The sequence below is a fragment of the Phaenicophaeus curvirostris genome, chromosome 2 (genome assembly GCF_032191515.1).
Source record: "Phaenicophaeus curvirostris isolate KB17595 chromosome 2, BPBGC_Pcur_1.0, whole genome shotgun sequence".
In the NCBI taxonomy this organism is placed as follows: domain Eukaryota; kingdom Metazoa; phylum Chordata; class Aves; order Cuculiformes; family Cuculidae; genus Phaenicophaeus; species Phaenicophaeus curvirostris.
Genome location: NC_091393.1, coordinates 66,078,823 through 66,106,675, shown reverse-complemented (window position 1 = coordinate 66,106,675; position 27,853 = coordinate 66,078,823). Strand labels below are relative to the sequence as shown.

General features: G+C 38.9%; 1 protein-coding gene across 1 annotated transcript in view; it reads left to right on the top strand.

Moving 5' to 3' along the window:
* The window catches only part of PCNX2 (pecanex 2), a 155,230-nt gene that overhangs the window by 42,589 nt on the left and 84,788 nt on the right, over positions 1-27,853 (top strand). Inside the window, exons 12-17 of the mRNA XM_069852327.1 lie at positions 89-121; positions 5,736-5,907; positions 11,780-11,890; positions 12,851-12,942; positions 23,019-23,128; positions 25,303-25,399. Coding sequence (XP_069708428.1) covers positions 89-121; positions 5,736-5,907; positions 11,780-11,890; positions 12,851-12,942; positions 23,019-23,128; positions 25,303-25,399 — 615 coding nt within the window. The remainder of the gene's footprint in view (positions 1-88; positions 122-5,735; positions 5,908-11,779; positions 11,891-12,850; positions 12,943-23,018; positions 23,129-25,302; positions 25,400-27,853) is intronic.

The window sequence follows — 27,853 nt, the reverse complement described above, 5'->3', positions numbered from 1 at the left end:
AAGTTCATATCCAGTTGCTGAATTCTCTTCTAGCTTCTGTGAAGGCAAAATACTGTAAGTAAACTTTATTTTTCTGTTTTGTTTTTAGAGTGTTCAGCCTGATCCTGCTTCACCAATACATGTAAGTCTCTTCTGATAGAACAAGTCTTTCTCCTTTATTATCACTTATGTACTGTGAAACAGTTGGCTGTTCAGTGAAACACAAGTGTAAGTAGCTTGCTGTTCTAGGTGATATGTGAAAGTGAGCAAGATGCCCGATTTTGAGACTTTGTACTACATTTAATACATTTTAATTTAACTTGAATTTATCACTACTATTAGAAAATTGCTTTTTCTTTAAGCTAAAATATGCAGTAAACCCAAATTCATCTGGGCTAGTTTTTTTTAATTCAATCCTTTGGCATCAGACAAGCTTTCTATTTGCTTTCCTTTAGAAACAGTGACTCAAAACCATGGAAGTTTCAGATCAGCAGCTCAGTCACTGGTCAGTTGGGGTTTAAATTCTTTTCTTTTTTTTGAGATGGAGGACTTTTTTTTTAATCTGGTAATGCAGATATAAATCTCAATAGTATTATTAGCTCATCAAATACACAGGTGTTTTCCTTCGTTATAATATGGTCACAGTTTCTGTGCTTGTATCCTGAAGAAATGGCCAAATCTGTGGGTGAATGCAGGCTGTAAGGGTCTTTGCTGGTGGCTATTTGTCAATTGAGTGTATCTGAGAAACTGAACAGTGACAATGACAACAGTCTTGCTTGGAACCAGTACCTTACCCAAGTCTGTCCTCATTATAGAACTGATGTAGGAATATCATCCTGCAGCTGCAATCTGACCCCTCTATCTGTCACAATGTCCCAGCAGTTTTGATTTGTGGATCTTGGAAGACATTTCAGTAGTCATAAGGCCTCTTGCTTTCTTTTGCACTGGCTGCTTAGTTGGTCACATTTCTTATTTAGCTCTTTGAATGCTTTTGAGGACCCCTTTTCTTCCCTCAGGATTCAAAACCAGCATGTTGAAAACTACAGGCCTGCTGGATTATTTCCCTTTGGCAAGGAACAATTATTTCACTGAGATGGATTTCAAAAGATTCTTAGGTTTTATTCCCATGCCAGTTATGGGGTGAACTTATGGTGTTGTTGGTTATAATGCATTCACAGGAAATAGCTGACTGCATGAAAAGTATAGAAGGCTCAGAAACAACAGCTTACACATCAATAGGGTAATATTTTCAATACATTAAAGGAATATTTCAACCTCAGTAAAAAGTTTGGGTTTGGAGGGACTAAAATAAGATTGTTTGTCCATTCAACTAGCATGCATCTAGACTCAGTAATGTGAACTGTAATCAAATAGTTTGCACTTATTCAGACATTAGCAATATGTACATTTGTTTTAAGTGGCAAACATCTTAATCAGAGCTTCCTTATAAACTCATCGAGCCCACATTTTTTCATAGTATTGGAGACAAAGTATCAGATTAAATTTAAACGGAACATCTTTTATGTGGAAGCAAGGTTTGCATTTCAGATTCCCACAATGCTGTTACAAGTATTATTCAGCATATTGTATTGTGTGTCACACGATAGGTGTATTCCCATCTTCCATATACTTTCCTGAAACTTTGTTTATTAGGGACATTTTCTTGCAAACATTTTGGTGCACCATACGAGCTCCAATGGAAATAAAATTTAGAGGATTTTTCCACAGAGGGTTTTAAAGGTGGGAGGCATTACAGAACAAGTTAGACTAGTTTAGCTCTTTCTATAGTACACCTTTTTAACACAACTGGTATTTGTAAGGTTTGTTTGAGCCAGTAAGCACCACGAAAAATAAGGCAAAAAGAAGGTGAGAGAAGACACTCAGTGTGCTAGTTTGTAATTCATGTGACTACATTAAAATCAAAGAGAATAACATCTCTTGATGCTAATGTAAGGATGCAGAAGAGCAGAAGGATTAAAGAATGATCAGTGCCATATCCGTGAGTGAAAATGCAGATGAGATTTTTCAGTGTGAAACAAACCATTGCAAGCCACATATTTGTACACTGAATTAATTTCTGTTCTTGGATCCATGAGTACCCGCTAATGCCTTATGTTATCAACATCTGCCAAGGAGGTTCTAGACATCTTCCCTATGCCTGAGATACAGACTATGTTACTGTTTGAAGTAACTTTGTCATCTCTAGCCTACAGCATTTTGAACGACTCTGCTTTAAACTACCATCCAGTGAATTCAGAAAGTAGAGTGCCCAAGGATGTAAAGCTTTTGCTCCGAACTCCTTCCGAGTGCCAATGTATTCATTTCCTGGTGTTGATGAAGAGCTGGCTGATAGTCTGGTGCAGTTTTCTTGGAGATAAGATTATTTCTTGCCCCATACCATGCTGTGAGAGCTAGAGACCCTGATTTGGATACTATGTGTTGTCTGTATACTGTCACTGTATACAATGATGAGTTTCAGTAGACAGAGAACATATCTAACTCAGCTAATGTTTTGAATTTTATGTTAAATTTATACTCAATTTGTAGAACATGGTAATAGTTCTGTTTTGGTCAGCCTTGGTGTTTTAAGTTGGAACTTCCCAGCTTCTATAGCTAGTGCTGGCTGCTGGCATTCATCGTAGCTGCAGGTTTAGTTCTGTTGCCTGATAAAAGATGAGAGCCTAATTTTCTTGTCAGTCTGTGCTTTAAACTTTCCAGTTCTGTTCTGTTTGGAGCTAGTGGCCTTTAGTTGCTGTTCATGTGAGGGTACATGCTTCTGGAATGTTAAAATTTGGGAGCAGCCTTTCACTGGAGTGGTGGAGAGAAGAAAACGAAGTCCACCCCAAGTGCAAGATGTATCAGTTTATTAACAGCAGAATATAGGGGAGGTGCCAATGACTACAGGGTATTACATTCAGAGATCCAAGAGATCCTCACTGCATGCTTTTCAAGGTTTCAGACAAGTGGCTTTGACTGCAGTTTCTTGATTTTGGTTAGAGGCAGTAGCAGATTGGACAATAAGGGCTGTGACTGTAATACATGGCTATATAGAACAATCATATGAGCGTGTCTCTAAGTCCGTCATAAGGCATCTGTATAGCTCAGGATCTTGCTCAGATTTACAAAGGCATTCGAGCTCTGAAAGACTGCAGTCTTGCTCTTAATAAGATTCATAGAATCACTTACGTTCATTGCCTTGGTCCCATTAGCTGCAAAAGCAGATAGCTAACTGTTCGGTAGCTACCATAGGCAGTTTCATAAATCCCATAAGGCACTTAAAAAGTAATTTTAATTTGTCCCTGTTAGCTTTTCTGTAGAATTGAGCACACACACTTTTTCTTTTATATAAAGCCTCTGTCTTTTTCCTCTTGCATGTGTGCACACGTAAGAAAAGTCATCTTCTGAAGAAGGATGCAGAGCAGAGTAGTTTTGCCAAGATGGAATTGGGTTTGGTTTTTTAATGTCAAAATGTGATGGGTTTGTCTGGCAGAACAAAATGAGTCTTTAACACCTCAAATGTCTTGCTGATCAGTTGCACTGCCACATGCCCATTTTGGTGAAAGACTGCCCAGCTTGGCTTGTCAGTGGCAGGCACAAGAGGTTTTCTCACTTTTCTTGTTTCTGAAACCTTGAAAACAGGAAATGCAATGTGCATCCCCCAGTTGTGGTTTTCAGGAGGTCATGCACCTTCTCAGGGATCTTGTCTTCTAGAAGGTGTCCGCTCTTGGCCTCAAACCAGTTCTGTCCCAAATAAGCCCCCTCACACAAAGGACGTAAATTACAGTGAAATACAGCAGCAACACTCGCAGCAGTTCCTCCTTCTTCTGTTGCCCATTCCCCAGATAGATGGGGACTGGAGTCTCTGGGAAGTTGTGCTCTGGGAAGCTCATTCAGCTCAAACACATCCCAAGCACTGCAACAGCTGTGCAGCCAGTGTCTTCCCAAGTGCATCGCTACTCTTGCTTTGCTTTTGTTAATCTGATAGTAGGCAAGACAGATTCCTTTTCATGAATTTGTCTCATTCCATACCACCACCTGAAAGATAGGGAAGGTAGGATTTCCTCGCATATTACAGGCTGTTCAGTCAGCCTTTGAAAGCTGCTTCCTCAATCCTAACTATCATTATTGTTATTAACATGGTAAGAGTGATTTATTTTAGAAGTAAGACTTAAAAATACACTGTAAACCCTAACTGAGTATGTCAGTGGTCTGCTTGGAACCAAGAGGTGTATGCAGCCAAACCTCTGGACTTCCGGTCAACAACTTTGTCTTGTACAACTGCCTTCAAATAATTTCCATGCGAGGATCAAACCTGGATTCCATAATTCAAGAGATAAAATAACAATGTAACATCATAATAAAATAGACTTTGGACTGCAGTGCACATGAGGATATAAATCATTAAGCTATTATTTAGATGCAATATTTACTGGTTTCTTTTCCTAAGGCACAGCTCGTATTTAAGGTAAATAAAATGAAGTTTAAAAACAGCCACAAAGTTGTATTTTAAGTCAGATTTTTATCTTTCTAACTCTCCTTTGATTTTTTAAATGGACGTGTGTATTATTAAAATTGAAATTCTGATTAAAACACCAGCTAGGATTTGTCAGCCTGAGTTGATTCATATTCCATGAATGTGAGGTGTAGTATAAGCCCACTAGTTCCCTGCAATCTGCTACCTTGTTAACTGATTGATCCCCAAAGAGAGTACAGATCAGTTAATAGCGATGCTAACATATGAGCTTGGCTGGCAGCCAAACAAATGCGGCTGCTGTTCCAAATCAGTAAGAAGACTCAAAAAAAGAAATTATCTCTTGATATACTCACTTAAATTACATTTTACAAATAAGAACAGTTTCACAGAGCTTAATGAAGGCAAACTTAATTCCTTGTCACTTTGCTTCTGGCTCTTCACACTCAAGGAATCTTTTGACTCACCAGCATGCCTTATTTACCCTTAAGCTTGCTTCCAGGAGAGCTATTTAGATTTTTCTTGAGCATGTGTTGTTCTCTCTGGCCCACAGCCCCACAGCAGTGTTTTGTAGGTTTAGGGCAAATCAATCATGTGAGAGATGTGTATGAAAAATGTAAGATAAAGATCCTTCCACATATTAATTCCTTTGGAACATCATGTCAAAGTGCTGGATGAAAGAGGGAGACCAGAAACTGCTGACGAGTGTCATCCCCTCCAGGAGGGATGCTGCTTTACTGTTGAGTGGTTCAAATCAACAAAAAATTGGAAATGTCTCGGTGCAAAAAATTAATCTCCGTGCCTCACACTGCACTGAGGAGGTGCTCTACCATTTTTTTACTTCCCAGGATGCAGTTAAAAATTAATTATATATTTCATAAACTAAAAATAAATGAGATAAGCTACCTGAGCACAGATTCGTTAAAATAAAATAATATAGAGAAAATTCTCTTTCTATAGAAAAGAAATGTTCAGACAGATTTACTTATTTTTTCTCCACAGAAAATGACAACTTCTGCAATTACCGTATTTGGAAAGGTCCAGAAGGTTAGATTTTCAAAAGCATAAATGATTGCTCAAGTTAGTCTTAACTGCTTTTTGTGCCTTTTGAAGGTCTCCTCTGGAGAAGATAAAATACCTTGTAACATTTTGATTATTAATTAGTATGTACAAGTCAGTAAAATATTTTGTCTGACTCTGACCCTCTCTCCAGCTTAACGCAATGCGCACGATAGGAGAGTGAATACAAAATCAAAACACTGAAACATGTTTGTTATTTTTTCAGGGGCACAATAAAATCATAACCTACAGCAGACCTGTATATTTTTGTATATTGTGTGGCCTTATTTTGCTGCTAGATGCTGGATCTAAAGACACAAATCCTCCAGTTTATACAATGTATGGCTTGAAGCTCTTTTCGCCTAGATCTCTTCAGTCAGCCAGAGACCATGTAATAGGTGAGTCAATATTTTTCCTAGGACTGTAAAAATGAATTAAGCATTAGCCAGGGAAGCCTGTGTTTTCCCTTGTTGGCAATCAAATGCATGTTATGGAGGCACAACTCTTAAGTCAAATTGATGGGAACATTTGGAATGACTTAAGACGGATGCAGGGGGAGGGGAGGCAGCTGGCAACCTTCCTTCACATAGAAGGAGTTCTTAATGAAATGAAGCTCACAGAAAAGTCTCTATAGAAAAGTAACAGTCACTGATGTTATTAGCAAAAGACATCATCTGTGAAATGCAGTTAATCTTTGTAAGGTCTTGTCTGTGTAGAGCAGTTACTGCAGAATAAGCTGAGTTTTAAATGTAATGCCTGGAAGCGAATCCATGCCAGGTCCTCAGGTGGGCATTCTTCTGTTCATGAAGAACACTTTCTTGCATTAGTTTAATCTTGCTGTCCGTGTGATGAGTTATCATGGAATAGCCACTCTGCAATAGCTCTTCCAACTTGTTCCCTTCTGGAATCGAGTCCTGAGGTGGCTGAAGACAGACATTCAGGTATTGCCCCAAAATAGGACTGGTGATCCTTTGGCACTAATTTGGAATGGCCGCTGCTGGAAACACCCCGTTCTATCAGGACATTTCTTCCTGTTTACACACTTGCAGTCTGTCACTGTGGTGCTGTCCTACTTGTGTCACAGATACAAATGCTGAACTGGGCTCAGGTCAAGTACTGCAACACTGTCAGGTATGAAGTAGAAAAGTTAAAATTTACTTTAGTTGTAAAGTTGTAAAAACTTCCCAAGAGCTGTGTTGTGACATACCAAAGATGACCCATGGTTTGTGAATTCAGAGCCAAGAAAACCTAGAACAGTAGAGGGAAAAAACTTCATTATGTAGAGCATATGACCTTTGAGATCTTTGTTCACCTGTAACTGTTATACTTGCTTTTTGCTGTACTCAAGTCAGGCTATTACTGCCTGAAAAGCATACTATTTTTAGGAAAGCATTCTGGTCCTTTATATAGGTTCATTGACTCCCAATCCTTCTCACTAGAAACAGGGGAATAATGAAGACCTGCATCTCACTTATTTTCATTAGCTTCTTTCATTACTTTCCTATGGTCTCATTAAAGTTTATTCTTACATCTTATTTTCTTTGCCTGTCAAAGGTGAACAGTAAAAATGCTGATAAATAATTCAACAAGAATCTTAAATGACTCTTGGGATAGAGATAAATGAAAAACTATAGCAACCAGTATAAGAAAAAGAAGTGTGGTTATAAATGTGCTAATTTTGGCTGGCCTCAAAAGAGATGGTGGAACAGGCTCTTGAAACAGCCTGGAGGGGATGGGGGAGGAAGGAAATACAGGCTTATCTCTGCAGCTGGCATCTGTTTAATGAGAGAGAGAGAAGAAACCTTTTCCCTTCACTTGTCCCCTGTTCTTATTTTACCAGCTATGGGAGCTGGCACATCTGTGGGTGTATTTGCTCAAGTGAGTTTTGGTACTGTGCTCTGGTAATTCCTTATTTAACCTTTACAGGAGTCCCAGCTTCTGGCCACCAACCCTAACAAATGTTCACAGTGCAGCTGCTCCTTAAGCCATGGTAGTTGGGATCCTCCAACATCTTGCTGCACTTTGAGTACAGATTCCCTTAGGCATGGAAGATACAGAGTTTTTTTGGGGCAGTATTTGTTTTGGGAGTGAAGTTGGTCTCACCGAATACCACTGAAGTGTTGCTATTGTTTTCTGGGTTTTGCCCATTTGTTAGGTATTTTTGATAACTTTTTATTGGTTTGTCATCACGTGGTGACTTTTTAATTATCATTTACTCATAATTTACCACAGTATTCAGCGGTGAAATGTTGGGAAATCAAGGGATTTTTGACTATACGCAACAAATACCTAGGAAAGGAAAAGTTTTCTATTTCAGGTGTTTACTATGGTAAGAAGCTAAAGTGATGGAAATCATAGAAAGGACATGCCGAGGAACTAGTGTGATGCTGCATAACATACTACGATAAAAGTCTTGAAACAAAGTTATAAATGAAAATCAGTGGAAATTTGTTAGATGTGTAACATAAGAAATGTGGCTTTTCACACATCCATTTATTTGCAAGAAATCCATTTAGTATCTGATTCTGTTTTATTTTAAATTGATGGTGAGTATACTATTTATTTATATTAGTTGAGGAATCATGGCTTAAATTCATTCTAACTATGGGTTTCATCTTGAATTCTTTATTTCAGTTGACCTTTTTGCTAGATTAACATAGCACAAGTAAACGCACACAGCCAGCCTTAGTCACTAGCTGCTATCAGTGCAGCGAGTTGATGGAAGTAGTTACGCACTTCATGTATGGTTAGTTTTTGTGATGAAGCATTTAAGCATTAGACAAGTGAGTGAAATTATTTAGCAGACATCTCCGAAGAGTAAGTATCAAGTGGCAGCAAAATTTTGTGATAGCAAGTCCTCTGCTTGTCACTTTCAGCAATTATTGAACTTCTGTCAGAGGAAGAAAGCCTCTGTGAATGATCCTCTGCTATATTCAAGATGGGGAGAACAAAAAGACTATTACTCACTGAAATAATGTATACATTTTTTATGCCCTTTGAAAAAGTATCTATTATTACACAGCAAATGGACTAGTACTCAGATATATCATTTAAAAAAAAAAATTTCTGAACTTCTGAAATGTTTGCAGTGACATTGCTACTGGGTTACCATTCTTCATTTCTAAAAAGACCCAGAGTTTTCAAAGTAAAAATTTTTGTTTCCCTTCTACACTTATCTGGTAGCTACTCATTTAGAAGAAGCCTTCACACTGCAGTGTTACATGCCAACAGCTCACATAAGCATGTCTTGGTCATCCGGCTCATAAAGGAGGTGTTTTGTATGGAAATGTGTGATCATAGAATCGTAGAATGGTTTGGGTTGGAAAGGACCCTAAAAATCATCTAGTTCCAAACCCCTGCCATGGGCAGGGATACCTTCCAGTAGATCAGGTTGCTCAAAGCCTCATCCAACCTGGCCTTGAACACCTCCAGGGATGGGGCAGCCACAACTTCCCTGGGCAACCTGTGCCAGTGCGCCACCACCCTCACAGTAAAAAATTTCTTCCTAATTTCTAATCATAATCTCCTTTCTTTCAGCTTAAAACCATTACCCCTTGTCCCATCTCTTCACTTCCCAATAAAGAGCCCTTTCCCAGTTTTCCTGTAGCCGCCTTTAAATCCTGGAAGGTTGCTGTAAGATCTCCCCGGAGTCTTCCTTCTCTAGACTAAAGAACCCCAACTCTCTCAGCCTGTCCTTGCATGTGAGTTGCTTCAGCCCTCTGATCAAATTTGTGGCCCTCCTCTGGACTTGCTCTAACAGATCCATGTCCTTCCTGTGCTGTGGACTCCAGAACTGAACTCAGAACTCTAAGTGAGGTGTCATGAGAGCAGAGTAGAGAGGGAGAATCACCTGCCTTGAACTGCTGCTCACACTTCTTCAGATGCAGCCCAGGATATGGTTGGCTTTCCAGGCAACAAGAACGTGCTGCCAGGTCATGTTAAGCTTCTCATCCACCAACATCAAGTCCTTCTGTTCAGGTCTCCTTCCAATGCATTCTCTGCCCAAGCCTGTATTTATGCTTCAGATTGCCCTGACCCAGGTGCAGGGCGTTACACTTGGCCTTGTTGAACTTCATGAGGTCGCACAAGCCCACTGTGTGTTCCAAATTTTCTCTGGAATTCATAATTCAATTCCAACTGATGAATCAGTTACTCTCATTGTCTGCCTGCCACAAGGGAAACTACTGCTCCTAAATTCAATCCCTTTGTAAGTGACTACTGTTTGTTTTCCTCTCTAGTATACTCCTTTCATAGAATCATAGAATCATAGAATAACCAGGTTGGAAGAGACCCACCGGATCATTGAGTCCAACCATGTGCAGGATAAGATAAACAAAGCTACCTTAGCTAAAGAAGTTGTTACAATTATTCAAGGTATTAATAGAGAGAGGGTGAAGTAGGACATTGCCATAGTCAACTAACTTTTCCTTTCCTGTTTACGTTCAGCCCTATATATTTTGGTATACTGACAGTATAATGTCTCTGGTCTTTTCCTTCTTTTCCCTGCTCTTATTCAGATTTTTCTGAGGTTGCTACAGCAAAGACAGTCATTTGGACTGTAAGTCAATAGTCTGAGTTCTGGCAGTTCTGCAAGTCCTTTGCCAGAGGAACAAGATCTCCTGTGAATTTCGGCAGTGAATTTTTGGGATAGTTGGTCCCAGGGGGAGACCATATGGCCTGCTGGGCAGTTTGCTGTCATACCCTTGTCAATCTTTGAGCGGTCCTTGCTTGGCCTGGTATGGCTTAATGGAATATCTAAATGAAAAGCAGAGTAGTGAAGGAAAAGGAGATTGATAATGGCATTTGCCCGTAAAAGACTGAGAAGACAGGGTTTCCTCATGTTCTTACATATGTGTAATGTGTCCCAAAGGAAGGAAGTCGTGTGACGAAGGGTGTATTGTGACTGCACGTATACTAAAGTGAGCCCTGTCTGTTTAACACTTGAGCATGTAATTTTTTCTCCTGTGCTTGACTTCCTCAGCAAGATTTACAATCTTAGATAGCAGTAGTGTATAATACAATGAAGATAAAAGCTGTCAGATCAAACTCAATATATTGTTCTATTTTAGCACAAAAATGCATTAGTAAGAGGAGCTGGAAGTAAAATGTGAAATTAGCATTCAACAAAGAACACAAATGCTATTGTTACCTTCTTAGAATTTGACTGGGGTGGGAAAAGGAATAAGTTGTACTAGCGAATTGTTTAATTTGGTTTTTATATAAACGAATAGGAGGAAACTGCACTCTTCCTAGCATGTAAACAAAAAACTACATACTTGTTTATGAGCAATAGTGACTGACACACATCTGTGTCCTTCACCGTGCAGAATATTCTGGTACTGCTACAATTAAGCAGTAAGAGTATGATTAAACCTGTGCATGTATCTTCAGAAGTTGACGTTATTGGAGATTTGGATCAAGTATGTTTTTAAATGCTTTGCTAGACCACCATGCTTAGCATTTTCTGGGATAGAGCTTAAGAGTGTATGACTGGGAAGGAGGAGCTGCTGGAAATGGACAGAACGTAAGACTAAAAGCAGCACAATTACCTGAATTATGATCTCTGCTTTCACTTGACTGTAAGACAGCCATTTAAATTAGCATTTCTGTATAGAAAGAGACTATATGAAGATGTCAGACTAGTTTTTTCCCCCAAGTTTCTTTACTGTTTTTAATGTTCTTTCACTACTGCAAAAGCAAGGTCCATCCTACTGGAAGGTGGCGTAATATTCTGAGGCAGTTTCACTATAGGGTTGTCTCATTTTTATGTGCTGCTTTAAGTATCTTCTGTTGATTGCTGGCACAGGCAGGATACTGTGATAGCAAAGGTACTTAGGATCCTAGCCATGAAAATATTTTTGTTTGTATTGAATTGTTGCTGCTATGCTTGAACCCTCTTAGATTCAAGGAGAAGTTCTGAAGTCTGTAAATTAAAATTTCTCTACTTTGAATAGAATATACACAACTTCAAAAATATTTGAGAAGCAGTAAGGAGGCTACATAATGCAATTTTGTCTGCCTCTGCTTTAATCCAAAATAAAGCTTAAGTTAATCTCTGAGCTTTAGTTTCTTATATGTAAAATAGCACAATTTATTATGAATATATGAGAAGGAAAGTGTAATTGTTGCTGCTAAGGTAAAGGTATGCTCATTTGAATAATCTTCAGTATTTATTGCAACAATTTCTTACTCTCATATGATGCATGTTTCTCTGTTTTCCATATGTTGTGATGTATGACTGTGTTCTAACATACTTTTTTTTTTCTTTAGTGTTTTTATATTGCTTTCCAGCAATTTCTCTTCTTGGCCTTTTTCCTCAAATCAACACCTTCTGTATATATCTTTTGGAGCAGATAGACATGTTGCTTTTTGGCGGTTCTGGTAAGTAGCAGTTGCAGCCTGAGCTATCCCTTTCTGGGTTTATAACCTTAGACTATATTACTGCATGTGTTAAAGCTGAAACAGCGAATAGTATTCATATAACAGTGGGGTGAATACTAGTAAGACCCCCTTGATTAGATTTCTTTTTCTTTTAAAAAGTTGCATTCAAGTTGTACTAAAGGACAAAGAAAATGGTTGATAACAAAGAGCTTTCCTTCTTAAAACTAGTACAGGTATGATATGGGTGTTCTATGCTTTTTGTCTCATAAATACTGTAGCAGACTTGGAGGAAATAATGTGTTGGGTGAAGTCCTCATCCTATCAATAATGGTGATTCCAGTGTACCTTGAAACCTAATTAAGGCATGGTTTTGCAGCCCCTGAGTCTCCATTCTGTCTGACAACTTTTCTTACCTTGCTTCTGAGAGGTCTCAGAGGAGGTTAAAGCAAGAGATCAGCTGGCATCCTTTTATGTCCCTTAAAATTCATTCATGTATCTTAATATGGTGCAAATCATGGCTGAACGAGCAAGTTGGGATGCTTTTGGATGATACCAGAGCCTGTGTCTCAGCAGCATAGGGAAGGAGGAAAATTCTACATGGAGTTTGACTATAAAATTGAGTTTGGTAGATCACTTCATTCCTCCATGGTAGCAACGTGAAGAGGCATACTGATATTTTGGCAAAACACTGTTCAGTATAAAAAGCAGTGGTGCGGGTCCTCAGGTCAATTGGAAATACATTGATTACAGTGGCAGTGGGCTTTCAGTCTTAGCTGTAAACAGTTTTGTGAACTTATTTGAGGCATTGAAAGTGTTCTTTGAACAACCAGCTTTGTGATACCTGATTTTAATCTCTGAATCTTTTGTGATGTTTCATCTTGCGATGTTTTCATTTTTTTCTTTTGATTGAATATTCTTATTTAGAAAGAAATTAACTAACATGCAATGTCTGTATTTCAGCTGCTGCTGGGTTTGTATCTGCACTATACAGCATTTCCCGAAGCTTTGTGGTTCTGATTGTCCTATACGCTTTCTGCTTCAGTGCAGTGAAGGTAAGTCAGAAAAACAACAGTGAAAAAATTCAACATTTCAGGCTCAGAATTCATATAATACAGGGAGACCAGCATTGATTGGTGCTATGTTGTCATTGTTTATCACGAAAAGCTTTATAAGCTGTGCTTCAGGTTCTGCCTATTAGCTGCATTCCAATGGATTGAAACTGTAGTAGTAATACTGGAGTGAATGTGTGTCTGGTACCTGTGACTGTTTGCCTCTTACATATATTGGTCTGAAGTGATCCGTTCAATTTCCCCTTCAAAGACTAACAGCAGGAAAAGCTTAAAAAGCTACAACTCCTGTTGACCTGTCTAAGCCACACTGAATTTGGTCAAAATTCCTAGTAAGGTCCATATTTCCAAAGAAAAAAAAATAAAGAATTTTTTTTGTTGCTTCGTAACAATATGCCTTCGATGTCCAGCTTGGGCAGACTAGCGGACCATTTAACCCAGTAATGTGTCTGCATCCACAGGGAAATGCAGTTTAGGAATTTAATACAAGCCAGATGAATGCTTGCCACTCTTTCCCCTAATATTCCACCAATATCCACAGTTGTTGGCTTAGGGATGTTAGATAGTACGTCCCTGCTGTGGACTTGTCTATGAATTTGCTGAGTCCATTCCTGAATGTGCTGATTCTGTCTGTCTCTAAAACTTTGTGCCAATAAATTCCAGAAGTTCCCTGTTCTCTGTGCAAAACAGTGCTGTGCTTCATTGTTTTTAAACTGATCTGCTAATTTCACCAAGTTCTTCCTATGCCTAGTATTGCAGGATTTGTGGGAAAACTGTTCTGCATTCACCATAACCCCTGCCTTCACAGTTTTGTAGGTGTCAGTCATATCCCCCACCCGAGTCATCTTTTCTTTAAACTGAAGAGTCCCAGCATTTCTTGTGTTTCCTCATAAATGCTGCTCTCTCAGGACCAGCTAAGTTAGTCATTCTATTCTGTGCTGCCTTTTACTCTGTTGTGACCTTCAGATGTGGAAAGTAAGCGCATGGTGCTCGGGATGTGGGTATGCCACAGCTCTATATGCTGGCAAAATGACTGGCTTGTTATCAATACCCCTCCCAGTGTTACCCAATGTTTGGGGTTTTGGCAGATGCTGCATTTTGAGCCATATTCAATCTAATTTTTTTTTTTTTTTTGCAGTTAATATACGTCCTCTGCATTTTTTGTTTTATTTAAAAAATAGCCATGAAATTTTGGCTGCCTTCAAGTCTGCTGTAAAATTCCCAATGACCACAGCAAGACCAAAATTTCATCTTAGACTCGTGCTCAAATTTATCCTTTAAGGGACAGTTTTTTTGGCAGTGATTCATCACAGGCTAGATGCTGTCAGTGCCTATGCAGGGGTGCACCAGGATGTGCAGTGATTTAGAATCTGCTCTTGACATCTTGTGGGCATATGTGACAGGATGCTTTGTGGTGCTACACATGCACAGCACACACTGAGATCCCAATAGGAGGTTCTACAACAGCCAAGGATATATCATGTCAACGCCCAGTCTGGTGGTTTACACAGATGAGAGGGTCGACTGGATGTTTCTTTAAGGGAATTCTTTAAGGAGCATAATCATTTCTGTAATGGCTTTTAACAATTTTCCACTTAAAATTTTTAATAAGAGCCTTAAATAAAAAAATGTCAATTATAATATCTTAATGATCTCGTGCAGATCATCAGAGTTGGCTGTGCATGTGTTTTTAACCACTCCCAACAGTAAGGTAAAATGTGTTATCTTGCCCGTGGGTAGCTTGAGTCCATACACAATAAATGATGGCATCTTAGCCACTGAGCAATGCTGTGTTAAGACACTTTTAAATTAAATGTCTTAGAACACGTGGTGGACTCCCAGGGGATCTCCTGTCGCCAGGCTCACCCAGTGTATCACTTATACTAGTTTGGCCTGCCCCAGCTATGTGATGCTACAATGCTTATAGTGCTGCTTATGCAGTTTCCAAAAGCATTCCTGCTACCGTTTTCCATCTATTTCCAGCCATGTTTGTGATTCAGAAACTGGCAGCTGAGTTGGAGAAGGTGGCTCTCTAGAAGGATGAACACAGTGAGAAAAATCTGTAATGAGAGGGTGGGGGAGAGAAACAATGAGAAAATGAGCTATATGGAATGACAAAAAGAGCTGTATGGAAGGAAGGGATCAAGTTAAACCACTGTTCAACAGGCCAATACCTGGTAAATGATCATTTTTTCCCCTAAAGTTAGTGGAGGGTGATTCACCATTTGAGGGTAGGGATGTTGTGAGATGGATACTTTAAAAAACAGATTTGTAACTAGTGTTAAAGAAAAGCCTCTTAAAATACTCTACATACTTCTTTCTCAGCATAGTACTTCAAATTACAGTATGCAGGTGTCTGTAGATATGCAATCTCCTCATGGATTAGACTTCAAACTACTTAGAAATATGCTTTTAATGCTACCCTGAAGTTGTAGAGTGCTGTGAAAGATTTACAAGATATCTGTTGTAAATTACCAATATTAAGTGCAGACTTTCTGTTCTCACAGAAATTACAGTTAATTTGAATTTTTATGGCACTGTTCTTGTGAAGGCACTTCTGAGGAGATCAATTCAAAGCATGTAAAGATGATTCCACTTGCTTCAGCTCATAATCTCAGTCTACCGAGGTGCTGGAAATGTCATACATTTTTTCTTTTATAAGTTACGAAATAAACACTTATGTTAATCGCCTTGTCTTTCAGTCAGGTCCAGCAAATTTTTTTTTTTTGGTCTGTTGTCTGTAACACTGCAAGAGAGTGATTCTTTGGCCAGCAGAGTAGGAGTAGGAATTGCCTTAAATGCAAGAGAAGAATCTGATCCTGAACAGGAACCATTGTGAAAGATGGTCTAATATCCCTGTAAAAAACTAGGGCTGTTGAGGACAATTTCTGATGCTAATCAAATGAAGGTTTGTATTTTTAGTGCACTAGAAATTGCAGTGTTCAGCTCCAAACTGAACAAATACTATAGTCTGTTTCATTGAGGTGTTTACACAATGGTGGTAAGTATATGGTTTTCTTTAAGGTAGAAATGACATCTTTTCCACACTTTAGGTTTACAGCTATTCTTTATTTTTTATTCTTACTTTGCTCTTTTCACTTCCAATAAGTTTGGCAAAACCAACAGAGTAACATTTTCAGTATTTATGGGGGTCAAAAATCATCACAATGAAAAAGATTCAGGATGGGTAAACATGATAAACTCTCTCTGGTGCAGGATTTCTTTGGTTGCAAAGCTTATTTCTGGGCTGAATTGTAGCATCCTCAAATGTAAACTCTGTTTATTGGTAGAACATTTTATAGCTCAGCAGGTGTAACTAGCAGAGTTCTATTTCCTGAAATAAATTGCAGAGGAGAATGGATCTGTAAGTGTCTGTGTGCTGAACAATTGCTCACATCAAAAGCCCAGGCTGAAGATCCATTCCAGCGGTATCAGGCTTAAGCCTCTCCTTCCTTAAGTGGTTCTTGTGTTCTAATTATTTGTTATCTTGCAGGGTGAAATAGTCCAGCCTCATTTTTCTGTGTACATTAATAATTCCAAAATCAAATATACTATTGCTGAAGAAGTTCATTGCCAAATTAATTGATTTACGACATTATTTTATTTATTTTAATAAAAAAGAAAGTGTTCATTTTACAATAGATCTATGTGAGTTTTTCTGTTAGTTTTTAGAACAGAAATGATATATAACTGTGTACAATAGTTCCAGTTGCAGTGGAATTTTGACATTATTTTAGAATAGCAAATTCACAGCAATTAATTCTTTTCTCTAGAACCCCAGTTTCAGAAAAAATAACAAGTAAGAATTGAACAATTATTTTGGGATATGTCCACAAAAGAGTGTTAAGTACTCAGGTTTCAGCATGTGAATATAAGCTCTGAGAACTGAGACAAACAGGTCTGTGCTGAAATCCTGTGCCTTGTCCAGACTGATTTTGCTGTTTAATTTTGTTGTACAGAACCAACTGAGAGTCTCTATTGAAATGCAACTGGAGTATAGATGTATCATTAGTTTAACTTAATAATTGTTATAGATTTTGTTCAGATAAGTTACCTGAGAAAAATTATCATACAGTATTCTTGATTGAGAGTTCATTCTGTGATCTGCAGGTGAAATCTGGTGTGCTCAGTGAGTTCATTTGGCCCTGCCACTTTTTCTGAATGACCTTGCAGCATCTTTGCCATCACATTACCGGAAATGTTTCTCTCTCATGGCTAAATGCGTGTATCATCTAAAAGAGGATGGACAGATCTCTAGTCTTGTGCTAGCCATGAATGTGCAGATCGGATCACATGGCAGGCTGCTTACACGTCCCGTTCAGGACTTGATCAGAAGCTTATGATGTGTTTTGGGGAGTGGCTGCGCACAGTGTTATGTGACCAAATATGCACTTTCCAGATAACTAAAATAAGGGACACTGTTACAAGGCCAAGTGCAAACTCATCATGTGATGAGGGGGACCTGTGTTTGAGTTGTGTGACTCAGACACTTGGAGGGGGAAAAGGGATGTGTTGTTCGGAAGTGACTGAGAAGCAAAGGGGTCCCACCTGCTGTGGCCAGGCAATCGACTCTCCTCCTCAAGGTTCTCCTTAGCAGCTTTGCCCTTGCTTGATGGAGGAACTGTGGGTCTGCAGTTTGGTGCCTCCTCCAGTGATGCTACTGCTGGACTTACCAGTTTTCTTTTTGTTTAAAGCTGTCAGATTAAAAAAAATAAAGAAGAAAACCCCAAATTGTTCACAGATTATTGCGTCTAAAACAGATAATTTCTCCAGAAAACTCCAAAACACAAAATAGCTGGAATACCAGGTCTCCATCTGTGTGTTTGGGGCCTTGAGGACTGATGGACTGGACACTAGTCATCACTGTTGCCAGTCAAAAGAGTGTATTGAGTGGAGCAGGTTTTCAAGTCACTGTCATAGCTGATGAACAGAAGTTGTTCCCTCTGGTGATGATGAAAAGTCACCTGGATAGATTTTTGTTTTACAGTCATGTTATCCCAGTGATGCGAAGGTGGTTTGGCTACAGCTTTCAGGTGCTTTAGAGCGTCTCTCCATACATGTTTTCCCATGACACATCCCTGTCGTGAATGATATAACACTAGCTGCTTATCCAACCTTACAAATGACAAGACTGTGAACTTGATTTCAGACAAGAGAGAAGATGAATGTCTTAGCTTCTGAAGTGCAAAGACTTGATTTTCTCCTCTTTGCTTTGATTTTCTGTATCTCCCAGGCCTCTGTTTAATGGTATCATCACTCCTTATTCCTATTCTTTCCAGATCCTCTATGAACTTTCATTTACTTTTGCTTAATAAAAAGCTTTAAATCCTAAGCATGGTTTTATCACCTCTTTTGGTCATTTGTTGGATTATTACATCTAATAGCAGCAATTTTTCAGCTCGCTACTTTTTTGAAGCTATCAGATAACTGAGTTTAGTTTAAAATTATCTGCGTTCACTTCAACTTGGCTTTATTTCTGATCTCAGCTTCAGTCCTGTAATCTTGAACAGAAATTGGCAGCTCTAATAGCTACCTTAGCTTTGATATATGGAAGAGTTCTTTCATACCTGGAGGAGGTGCTTTTATTTTCAGATATTACATCCATCAGATTGGAGACACAGGAACTTCTGTGCCATCTTTTTCACTTGGCTAGAATTGCCTGATGTGCTGGTATTTGTTTCCTACTCCATCTGTTTTGTGGTGTGTGCCCAAATATTTTAAAAAAAGGTCAGGTAAGCCCTCCTACTTTTTCCACAAATATTTAGTCTGAAATTTATCCATCTTGAAGTCAGTCTTCAGCATTCCAGCACATCAGTGTTTTGCTGTGGGCAGAAGCACATCTGCAAAGGTCTCTGGAACCACTCAGTCCTCCTCTTCTGCCTTCTGTTCCACTTAGCTGGTTTGGATTTGACACTTATCCAGAACCAGTTAATTATCTGTCATCCAGCTTTTTTTTGTTTCTGTTTGGGTTTTTTTGTGGTTTTTTTTGTTTGTTTGTTTTTTTGCTTTTTTTTTAACTACTTAAGGAACTTGTGGTTTACCTTAATCAGCCCGGAAAATTTTCAGATTTTAGATTTGGTTCAGAAAAATTAAAAAATTCAACTGATGTGAATGTATTCATATGTGGCACAGCTGCCTCCTCCAACTCTGTGTAATTGCATATTTTTTAAATGAAAATTATATCTTTTCCATTACCTTTTACTTGAAGAAAGTATTTCCTGATAACTTAATTATTACTTCAATGGACAGTTACTAAAAATCCTGTCTGTATTTTAAACGACTCTCAGCTTACATTGTTTGGTAATTGTATAATGAGTTTTAAAGTCATTAATCAGAATAACAATGCTTCTGGAGTCCTGTTTTCAACAATGCTATACTAATATTTCAAAACTATTGTTTTTCAAAACTATTGTCTGCTGAGACTGGCCAAATAAATTTCTAAAGAACACACAGAATGGGTCCATGTTATAGACAGAATTCCTGGATGTGTAAGTGACCAAAAATAGAAGTATAGGATTATCAGACATCTTTGTTTCTACCACATGAAACACTTCAGCCCTGTTGGGAGTTTTGAAGACAAGGCTCATGAATTTTATGTACTTTCCAATTTAGAAACCCCTGAGGTTCAAGCAAGAGCTGCTAGGAGTGTTAATTTTGGAGAAAATTGTCAGATACCATGCGCTTCAGTGAACGAAGTTTGCAGCCATAGTCAGGCTGGCAGTTTAGCCGTAACTTCAATAGTTTTGCTCTTAGTTTTCTGTGTGTATAATAAGAACTCATTGTCTAGGTAGAACAGGTAAAAGTAAGTTATGTCTGCAGAATCTGATAAGGCCCAGGGTTACTCTTACAGAAGTATATCACTGTATAGGAATGTATTAATCTGCCCTTCTTGTTTAGGATAAACCCATCATTATGTGAAACATGAGTGTTCATGCCCCCTTCCTGAAGCTGTTGCTGATCTTCCTCTATAACTGTGGAATCTTAGTTAGAGACTGGGACCCTGTTGTGAAGATGGTATGCACACAACATACAAACTCCTTCATCAGCCTCATCCTTGTGGATTTTAAATCGCAGTCATGAAAAAATGGTCACAGAGCAGCTGGGAGTGCTGAGAAACAGAGACCGCATTGCTCAGAATGAGTAGGAATATCTGTATTCTCATAGTTTATCACTTGTCAGCATTTTGGAGCTCTTCTGGGGAAGTAGTGTTTTGTTTTCTACAGATGATGAGAAGATAAGGCTGTTCAACATCTCTCCCTAGAATTTATCTCTAACCAGGATAATGCAAAGTGCATGAATAATTCTCATTTCCTGGCTGTTAGTATTCATTGAAAACTAGTATCAAAGGTAGTATAGTTAAGCTTATATTATAGTTAACCTTGTAGAGAATAATTTTTTGTTACCGTTTTCTCATACTGTTGGGGGGGGTAGGTTCCCTTTTACAGTCTTATTCAGAAGGTTTTCAAATGTTCAGAAATAGGGGGATAGTATTTATTTCAATTTACTGTCAGACATGGGAAATAGCAGACTATCAACAGCTGTTCTGCGTATTGTTTGATATGAGCAATAACACAAATCCATGATGAAGCTGGGGAGTAAAAGTAAGGAGAAAGACCCTCTAAAAAAAGTTGGTTGAATATGGTGAAATTGTGAGAGAGCAGAAATATAGATGATGTCTGTTCTTTGTAAAGAACAGGAGTTTGTCTCCATATTTAAAAAAGCCAGCCAGTATGTAGAAACCTTCAGTTATACTAATGCTGCAGCAATGTGTGAAGTTGTTGAGTTGAGAGAAATATTCTGTGAAAAAAAAAGTAATAATTTCTACTTACCACATTCGTTCTGCTGTGTTCAGAGCACATTTTGTCTCTGGAGTAGGACATACGATTTATTTTAGCATATCTTTGAAAGATAGGAGTTTGCTATGTGCTTTTTTTAAAAAAAAAGGAAGAAAGAAGGAAAAAGGACAAATAATGCAGGACAGAAAACTACTATCACCACTTTTTAAAAATACATTTGCTTCCCCGCCTTTACCAGCGGTAAAAGGCTTGTAAGTTCAAAGACACCTTTATCTTCCTCTTTAGTGGGTTGGTTTGGGATTAGTCAATTTTGTGGTTGAAATGGAACACCACCACATTGACCACTGGGTCTGTTGTAACTCATCACTTTCATGCTTAACCCTGTAAGTCCATTTCACTTGTTTTGAAAATGACGATGTGAATGTCTGCATCAAAGTCAAAATTGTGTATGAGAGCACTACGTGTCACCTCAGCTAAATGAGGTAAAGTAGGAAGTCGAACTCCCTATCTAGTATGACAGATTATACCAGCTTCCAAGACTAAAACCCGTCATTCCTGTTTTCCCACTGAGAAGAATCATTGCTCAATTACCAGCTATATTGGGCTTTTTTCAGCTTTTTAATTTAAAGGTCTACCAGGCATCATTAGTGGGGGAGGAAAATGACATTAATGCCGGAGAAATTACTTTGTTCATTCTCATCTTTTGTACAATATTGTGTAGCATTGTTTTGGGAAGTCCTTCTCTCTAGGCATGTAGCAAATATCGATGCCTGTGCTACCTGCCTTCCTGGTTCCCTGACAGCTGAGTTTTGAGGGACAATGACACTTTGGAACTGGAGCATTAGCCAGCAAATTCCAGAAGCTGTGTGTAATATCTAGAAAATATGGGAGTAAAGAGTTCCTGAGACATTAGTATGAGGAATCAGCCATGTAAAGTTTTACAGTAGAAATAAGGCAGAATTTCTCAAACTGGCTCCTGATACTTTTTAATACCCTGGTATATTGCTAGACTCTTCATGGTATTTTGCTTTCAAAATAAATTACTGGGCGATGGGGCAGTCATACACTAGAAGCTGCTGAGTGGATCTGTACACAGTTGTATCGCCCTGGAAATGCAATGGATGTTTGGACAGGGTTGTGATTCAGCTGTTTGCAGAACATTTTGACTCCAGTTAGTGTTCTTCAGTGTTAAAGAATATGATTTTCATACCTGAGATAAAGCATGGGAAAACCACTTTATTCTGTGAAAATGTTGGTCCTGTAAAAGTTGTTAAGTTTTTCAAGCCAAAGACAGACTACAGAAGATGCTTTGTTTGTATCAGCTGAACAAGGCTTAAAGTTTCACAGGTCTAATGAGCATTATTTCTTAAAACCTACCCAGAAAATGCTCTGATGTAGGATGTGGTAACCTTACATTCACATGATCAGGTAAATGTTCTGTGGAGACATTGAACAAGCCTAATAAATGAAATGGCTATGGATCTGATCAACTGAATTTCTTTGTCCTTCACGACCAAAATTTGTGACTTTTTACAGCCAAGATTAGCAAGTATATCTTAGGATCCCTAGTTTGTACCTGAGGACTCCACAGATTAAGCTGTTATTGATATTTGTTCCTTAAGCTTCATATTCTTTCACTTATCATTTCTAGCCAATTTTATCTGTTTAAGTCATCTAGAGACAGTTTCTCCCCTTGGTTACACCCTGAGTGTGCTGGCAAGTGTGTAAATTTTCTCTTCTTTCTTTGCTCGAGGGTGTCACATACAGTGACAAGTACTCTTCCTCTCCACTGTGTTATCTCCCAGGCAGGGCCTGGATGTGATGTACAAAGCAGCAGAAGGATTTCAGAGTGAGGTGCCAGAACTGTACCCCTCTGCCATTTGTTTCGTGCAATCTGGCCACACGTCAAGTAACTACAAATCAGCGCAGTTCGTTTCACTGGCATGTCATTTTAATGAGATTTGCCTCTAGTGTTTCATTGAAGAGGAGAGAAAACCTGCCTTTCATGTGGTTTCCTAGCTAATTGCTGATTATAGAGGAATTACATAATATTATCACATAACGTACCTCTAATAGCAGTCTTTTTTCACAATAATAGACTTTGATATAAAAAAAATTCTCAGTCTTTGGTAGGGGGTGTACAACTTTAGATGCTGTGTGTTTAACCTGGCATGTATGGCTTAGCCTACTTTAAAAGGGGGAAAAAAAAAAAGAAGTTCTGCATTCCTGACTTACAAATACTTTGCTCTCTGTCCTTCTGTTCAGGAACCCTGGGATGCACAGCACATTCCAGCACTGTTTTCTGCTTTCTGTGGTCTGCTAGTTGCACTTTCTTATCACCTCAGCAGACAAAGCAGTGACCCATCTGTTCTGATGTAAGTTGCCTGCAATTGTTATTAATTGATTACTCGGTACAATACACAACCAAAATGATACCTGAGTCTCAGAACTGGAGGGATAGTCTCCCCAAAGTACTGTGGTGAGGCAGAAATTCCTTGCATTGTCTGCTTGGTTGGTATCAGCCCTGTAAATAAATGAAGTGCTGCAGTCACATTTCTGGTAAGGCTGGTGCTCTTTAAACAGCACTATCCAAATTCTCTGAAGCAGATTCCATTCTCTGGGAAAGTATGTTTGCCATGCTGGAAGATAGCAATTTAGTTGAGGGGCTCTCAGACACTGCAGTTACAGAATGTGTATTAGGTAGCACTGTGGCAAGGAGAAAAGACACTTGATGTGCTGGGAAGATGGCTCAATTCTAGCTCTTGCTGAGGGTCAGTGACAGTAAGTTACCCCTCTCTGAAATCAACTCCTTCCTTTTCTGCTTTGACATAGTCTACTGAGGTAGCTGAGGACAGGTGCTGTGTATTGAGATCTGACATTGTGAACAAGGGAGATCCAAGAAAGAAATCCCAATGTTGCAGTCGGCAGACTGAAGTGACGTTAAAGAGGCTTGTAGATCCATAGCTCAGAGGTGGCAGATGTGAGTCTTCCTGTGGTGGGAACTGGGCTGTATGGCTGTTGCAGGAGCTGTGGTGGTCCAGAAGTGGCTGGACATTTATGTATACAGCTGTGGGATTGAGCAAATAAGTAGATTTTGTGCAGCCCATATCACCATGCTAGCTGAAATTCTACTTTGCAGACAGCTCAGTCTTATCCCAGAACAGTACAGAGGGCCTGTGAAGAAAGCCATAGATTCATGAGCTGTGTTGTGTGTATCTTGAGGTGAAGCCTTTTAGTGTATGATATAGTAGTAGGCATATGGTAAGTCATGGTGTTTCGGATGCACAAGTCTGTAATGCAGGAGAGAAAAGGGGCAAGTGGAGGGCTTACCGTTCAAGATTATAATTGAGGAGAGAAACTTGGGAAGAGAATTCTAGTAAGGAAGGAAAGGATATAGGGCACTTATAGAAAATTGGCATCCCAGTAAATCTTACTGAAGAGTTGAGAAATTCCTAGAAGATTCAGGGGATCTGATATTTATGCATTACTAGATTCTGATGTGGCAAAGTAACAAGAACAGCTTATATCTGTTGCCATTTGTCTAAAACCTACTGTGTTTGGCACTGATGTCTACTAGACCTGGATCAAGCTTTATGTAGATGGTGTGTAGTTCATCAGCCATTACAGTATGGAACTCAGGCATGGAAGGAAGTGAAGCTGTGTGCTATCTTAGAGAGATTTTTTTTTAGCCTTAGATTAAAATATACACAGGTAAATTGCAAATCAGCATGGAAGTGCAAGCTCTTCCAATTTTGAAGTAATTTAAATGTATTCATCTCTCCCACTCCCCAGGAAGGACGCAGTAGTTCATTAACTTCTTTAATAAAACAGAAACTTGTCTTTCCTTAAGACTACTGTTTTAAGGAAGTAATCTTAAATGATGAAATCAATTTTCAATTTTAAATCTAGCTATCAATTTCATAACATTCTTAATCAAACCTTCAGCAGCTGAAACGGTTGTTAAATATCTTAAGATTAAGAATATTTGTGTAACAACATCAAATGTGCAATCATGATAAAAATGCAAAATCTTGAAAAAGAGAGGTTTGTGATTTTTTTTTAAATGGCTTTGAACTTAATTAAAGGAAGTTAAGGAGATTTAAAACAATATTTCAAGGATGGCCTGTGGCATAAACTTCAAGACGGAGGAGGAGGTAACATAAATCTTGAATTGAGGATTAATATTCAATTTATATAGAAGAAGCTTCTTTGGCCTTTCTAATGTGGGTCTAAACAGCTTTCATATTGGTTTCAGCTTAGCTGAAACATTAATAAAGGATGTGAGTGCAACAATACCCTGTCTGCTTGTTGCTCTAAAAGACTGATTCACATTGATTGGGCTGCTGAGACTCCTTAAAATTTTGATGAGAAACTTCTATCCTGATCACAGGTGGAATTTGTGTCAAAATCCTGCTGCGCAGTGATAAGATTGCTACTGCATACGTGAGGAGGGAAATCTGAGGCTGTTCCTCCTCCTCTGCCCCTCAGGAGTATTTGTATCTGTTAAACATGTTCAAAAGTATCCTAACTAGGTGGGTTTTTTTAACAGGTCCCTTATTCAATGCAAATATGTCCCTCACTTTCTACGTCAACAGTTCGACGATTCTTCAGCAGATCCACTCCCAGAAAAGATGAGGGAATCCGTGGTAAGACCTTTTCTTTCATTACTTTCTGTTCAAAGCTCTCTCACATCCATTTTCCTTACTAAGGACCCTTTAAAATGGTCTCATTTAGTAATTTCAATATTTAAATTACTAAAAGCAGAGAAAATGAGAAGATATATATCCTGGTTTTTTAAATCCACAGATGAAACTGAGAGAATTTTTTCTAGATCTTTCCATTGAGGCCAGCGGGGAGAAGGGTTATATTGCAATTTTCCATTCTGATGGGTTCCTTTGAAGGACTTAGCAACATTGATTCCTTGGTATAGTTGGTAGGAAATGAGCTTTTAGAGCTTGGGGGATGGGGTGTTCTCATGCAGGTACTCAGAGCTAAGGCAGAATCTGTACGTAGAGTGACAGCCTGGCAACTTGGTGTATACAAGGCATGCTGGATTATTCAGCAAGTGTTCAAAAAGATGAGCAGTCCTGCCAAAACCCCTGTCTACATTGCCAAGCATTGCCATCTCACTGTTTTTTCTTTGCTTGGCAGGCTGTTTATTTCCTGCTCTCTGGCATATAGGTCTAAGTTTGTGTCAGCTTACTTCCCACTTCAGCTTAAACAAAGTGACCCATCTTCCTTTTTATGTCTTTTTACCTAAAAAATCCTCACTATCTGTTACCCAGAGGAGGCTGATTTTATAAAGAGTGGGAAGATCATCCATTTTCCAGAAATATTAAGGGGTGTTTGAAGTTTCTTCTGCTTCCCTGCTGTCAGACAGCATTTCCTCCTGACCACATCCCTATTGCCTGCATCTGAGCATTTGCAATCTAGGCAAGTATTCCTAATACCTGTAGGAGCAAGGAGCCTTCAGAGAGTGCCTGATAGACAGACTGCCTTTTTTGACCCTTAGACATGATGAGAGCCCACAGTGCCTAGTGGTATAGCTTGCTAGTGCAGTGTCTGGCCTTGGCCTCCTGATGCCCTTTCAAAGGGATGCATCTCTCCTATACATATTACATTGTATTTGTTAAATGTTTTATAAGGTGTTACACAGCCTCCATTCAGCACAAGCTGATCCCACACTACCCGTGTTTTCTACTTTTCCTTGCTAAGCTGCTGCTTAGACTATTATTTTCTACCATATATAATGTTATTTTAAACTGCTTACTCTAATAACGTCCACTTAATCTTGAGTGACATGTCTTATTTTTTGTTGCTTGTATTGAGCTACAATTTCTTGCAAACTAAACTGTTTGCGTCAGGATCACGCTGCAATATGAATGTCCAGCTAGTAACAAAGCAAAAACTAAAGTATTTATGTTAAAGTTCTGCTATATTCTGCAGTATTTCTGGTGTGTAGGTTATTGCCTCAGCTCATTGTCAGTCCGTTCTTGTACATGGGTACTGTATGGCAGATGTAATGGAAAGCTTCTCGTTCCCCTATATTTATATTCCACTTGTATCTTTTGCTGATAGTACCCTTCTTAAAGCAGTACAGAGTCTGATCTCATCTCTTCTACAGATGGAGCCTTGCCAGAGAACTGAAGCAATTATACAGCTGTCCACTTAACTGGTTTCATTTCACAATGCAGAGGGAAACTTTGAGCATAACTTCAATACATTGAACCAAGACCCAAATGAATGAACAAATTCACATCTAGGATCCTGGCTCTGTTTTCAAAACAGAGTCATGCTGCAGAATCCCAACCTATTTTTGTGTCAGTAATTTGGACAGGGATCTGATGTCTTACATGAACACAGTTGTCATATGGTTCAGCTGAACCTGGACCCTTGAGTCACTAGGGCAGAAGATGCAGAAGATGCAAGGAGCACTCTGGTAGGACTGACCAGACATAGGATTTCGGTTCTTCTCTTCACCGTGTCTCATTCCTGTCATATTTTGCCAGGTTTTTTTGCACATAATTAAGTGGGATTCCTGGCACCTTTTGCTTTCCAGGATATTTTCCAGGATATATCTTAGGGATTGGCACTTCTCTGCTCTGTACATTTGATACTCCATGCTGCTTCTGCTCCTTTTAGACAGAGGCTGCATTCCTCCAGTGCTGCTGGAGCTTGCTAGTTCTTTGCCTTCATTTTTTTTTTCCTCTGTCTAGGCTTCCCTAAATCTGTATAAAAACTGTAAGAAAATGTGCTTGCTTACAGTGTCAATTAGCAGTGCTAATTCTTCCACACTGGGAGATGTCTTGAAGAAAGACAGGGCAATTTCTTATTAATTCAAACTCTTTGTCTAACCACTGTGTTATCTGGTACCTCTCTCAATTAAACACTAACCAGTTTGCCAGGAGAATCCCACTACTGTCTCACAGTGCAGTGCTAATAGAGGAAGTACTGAAGAGTTGAGGCAGAAGAAAATGTATGTGCCTCAAGTTTGAGGAGCACAATCAAGCCACAGTCTCTACTGACTTGCTTCAGCCACAGGAATCATGTTTAGGATGTAGGACTCAACTGACTCCTGAAAGCCAATTTTAAATAGCTTC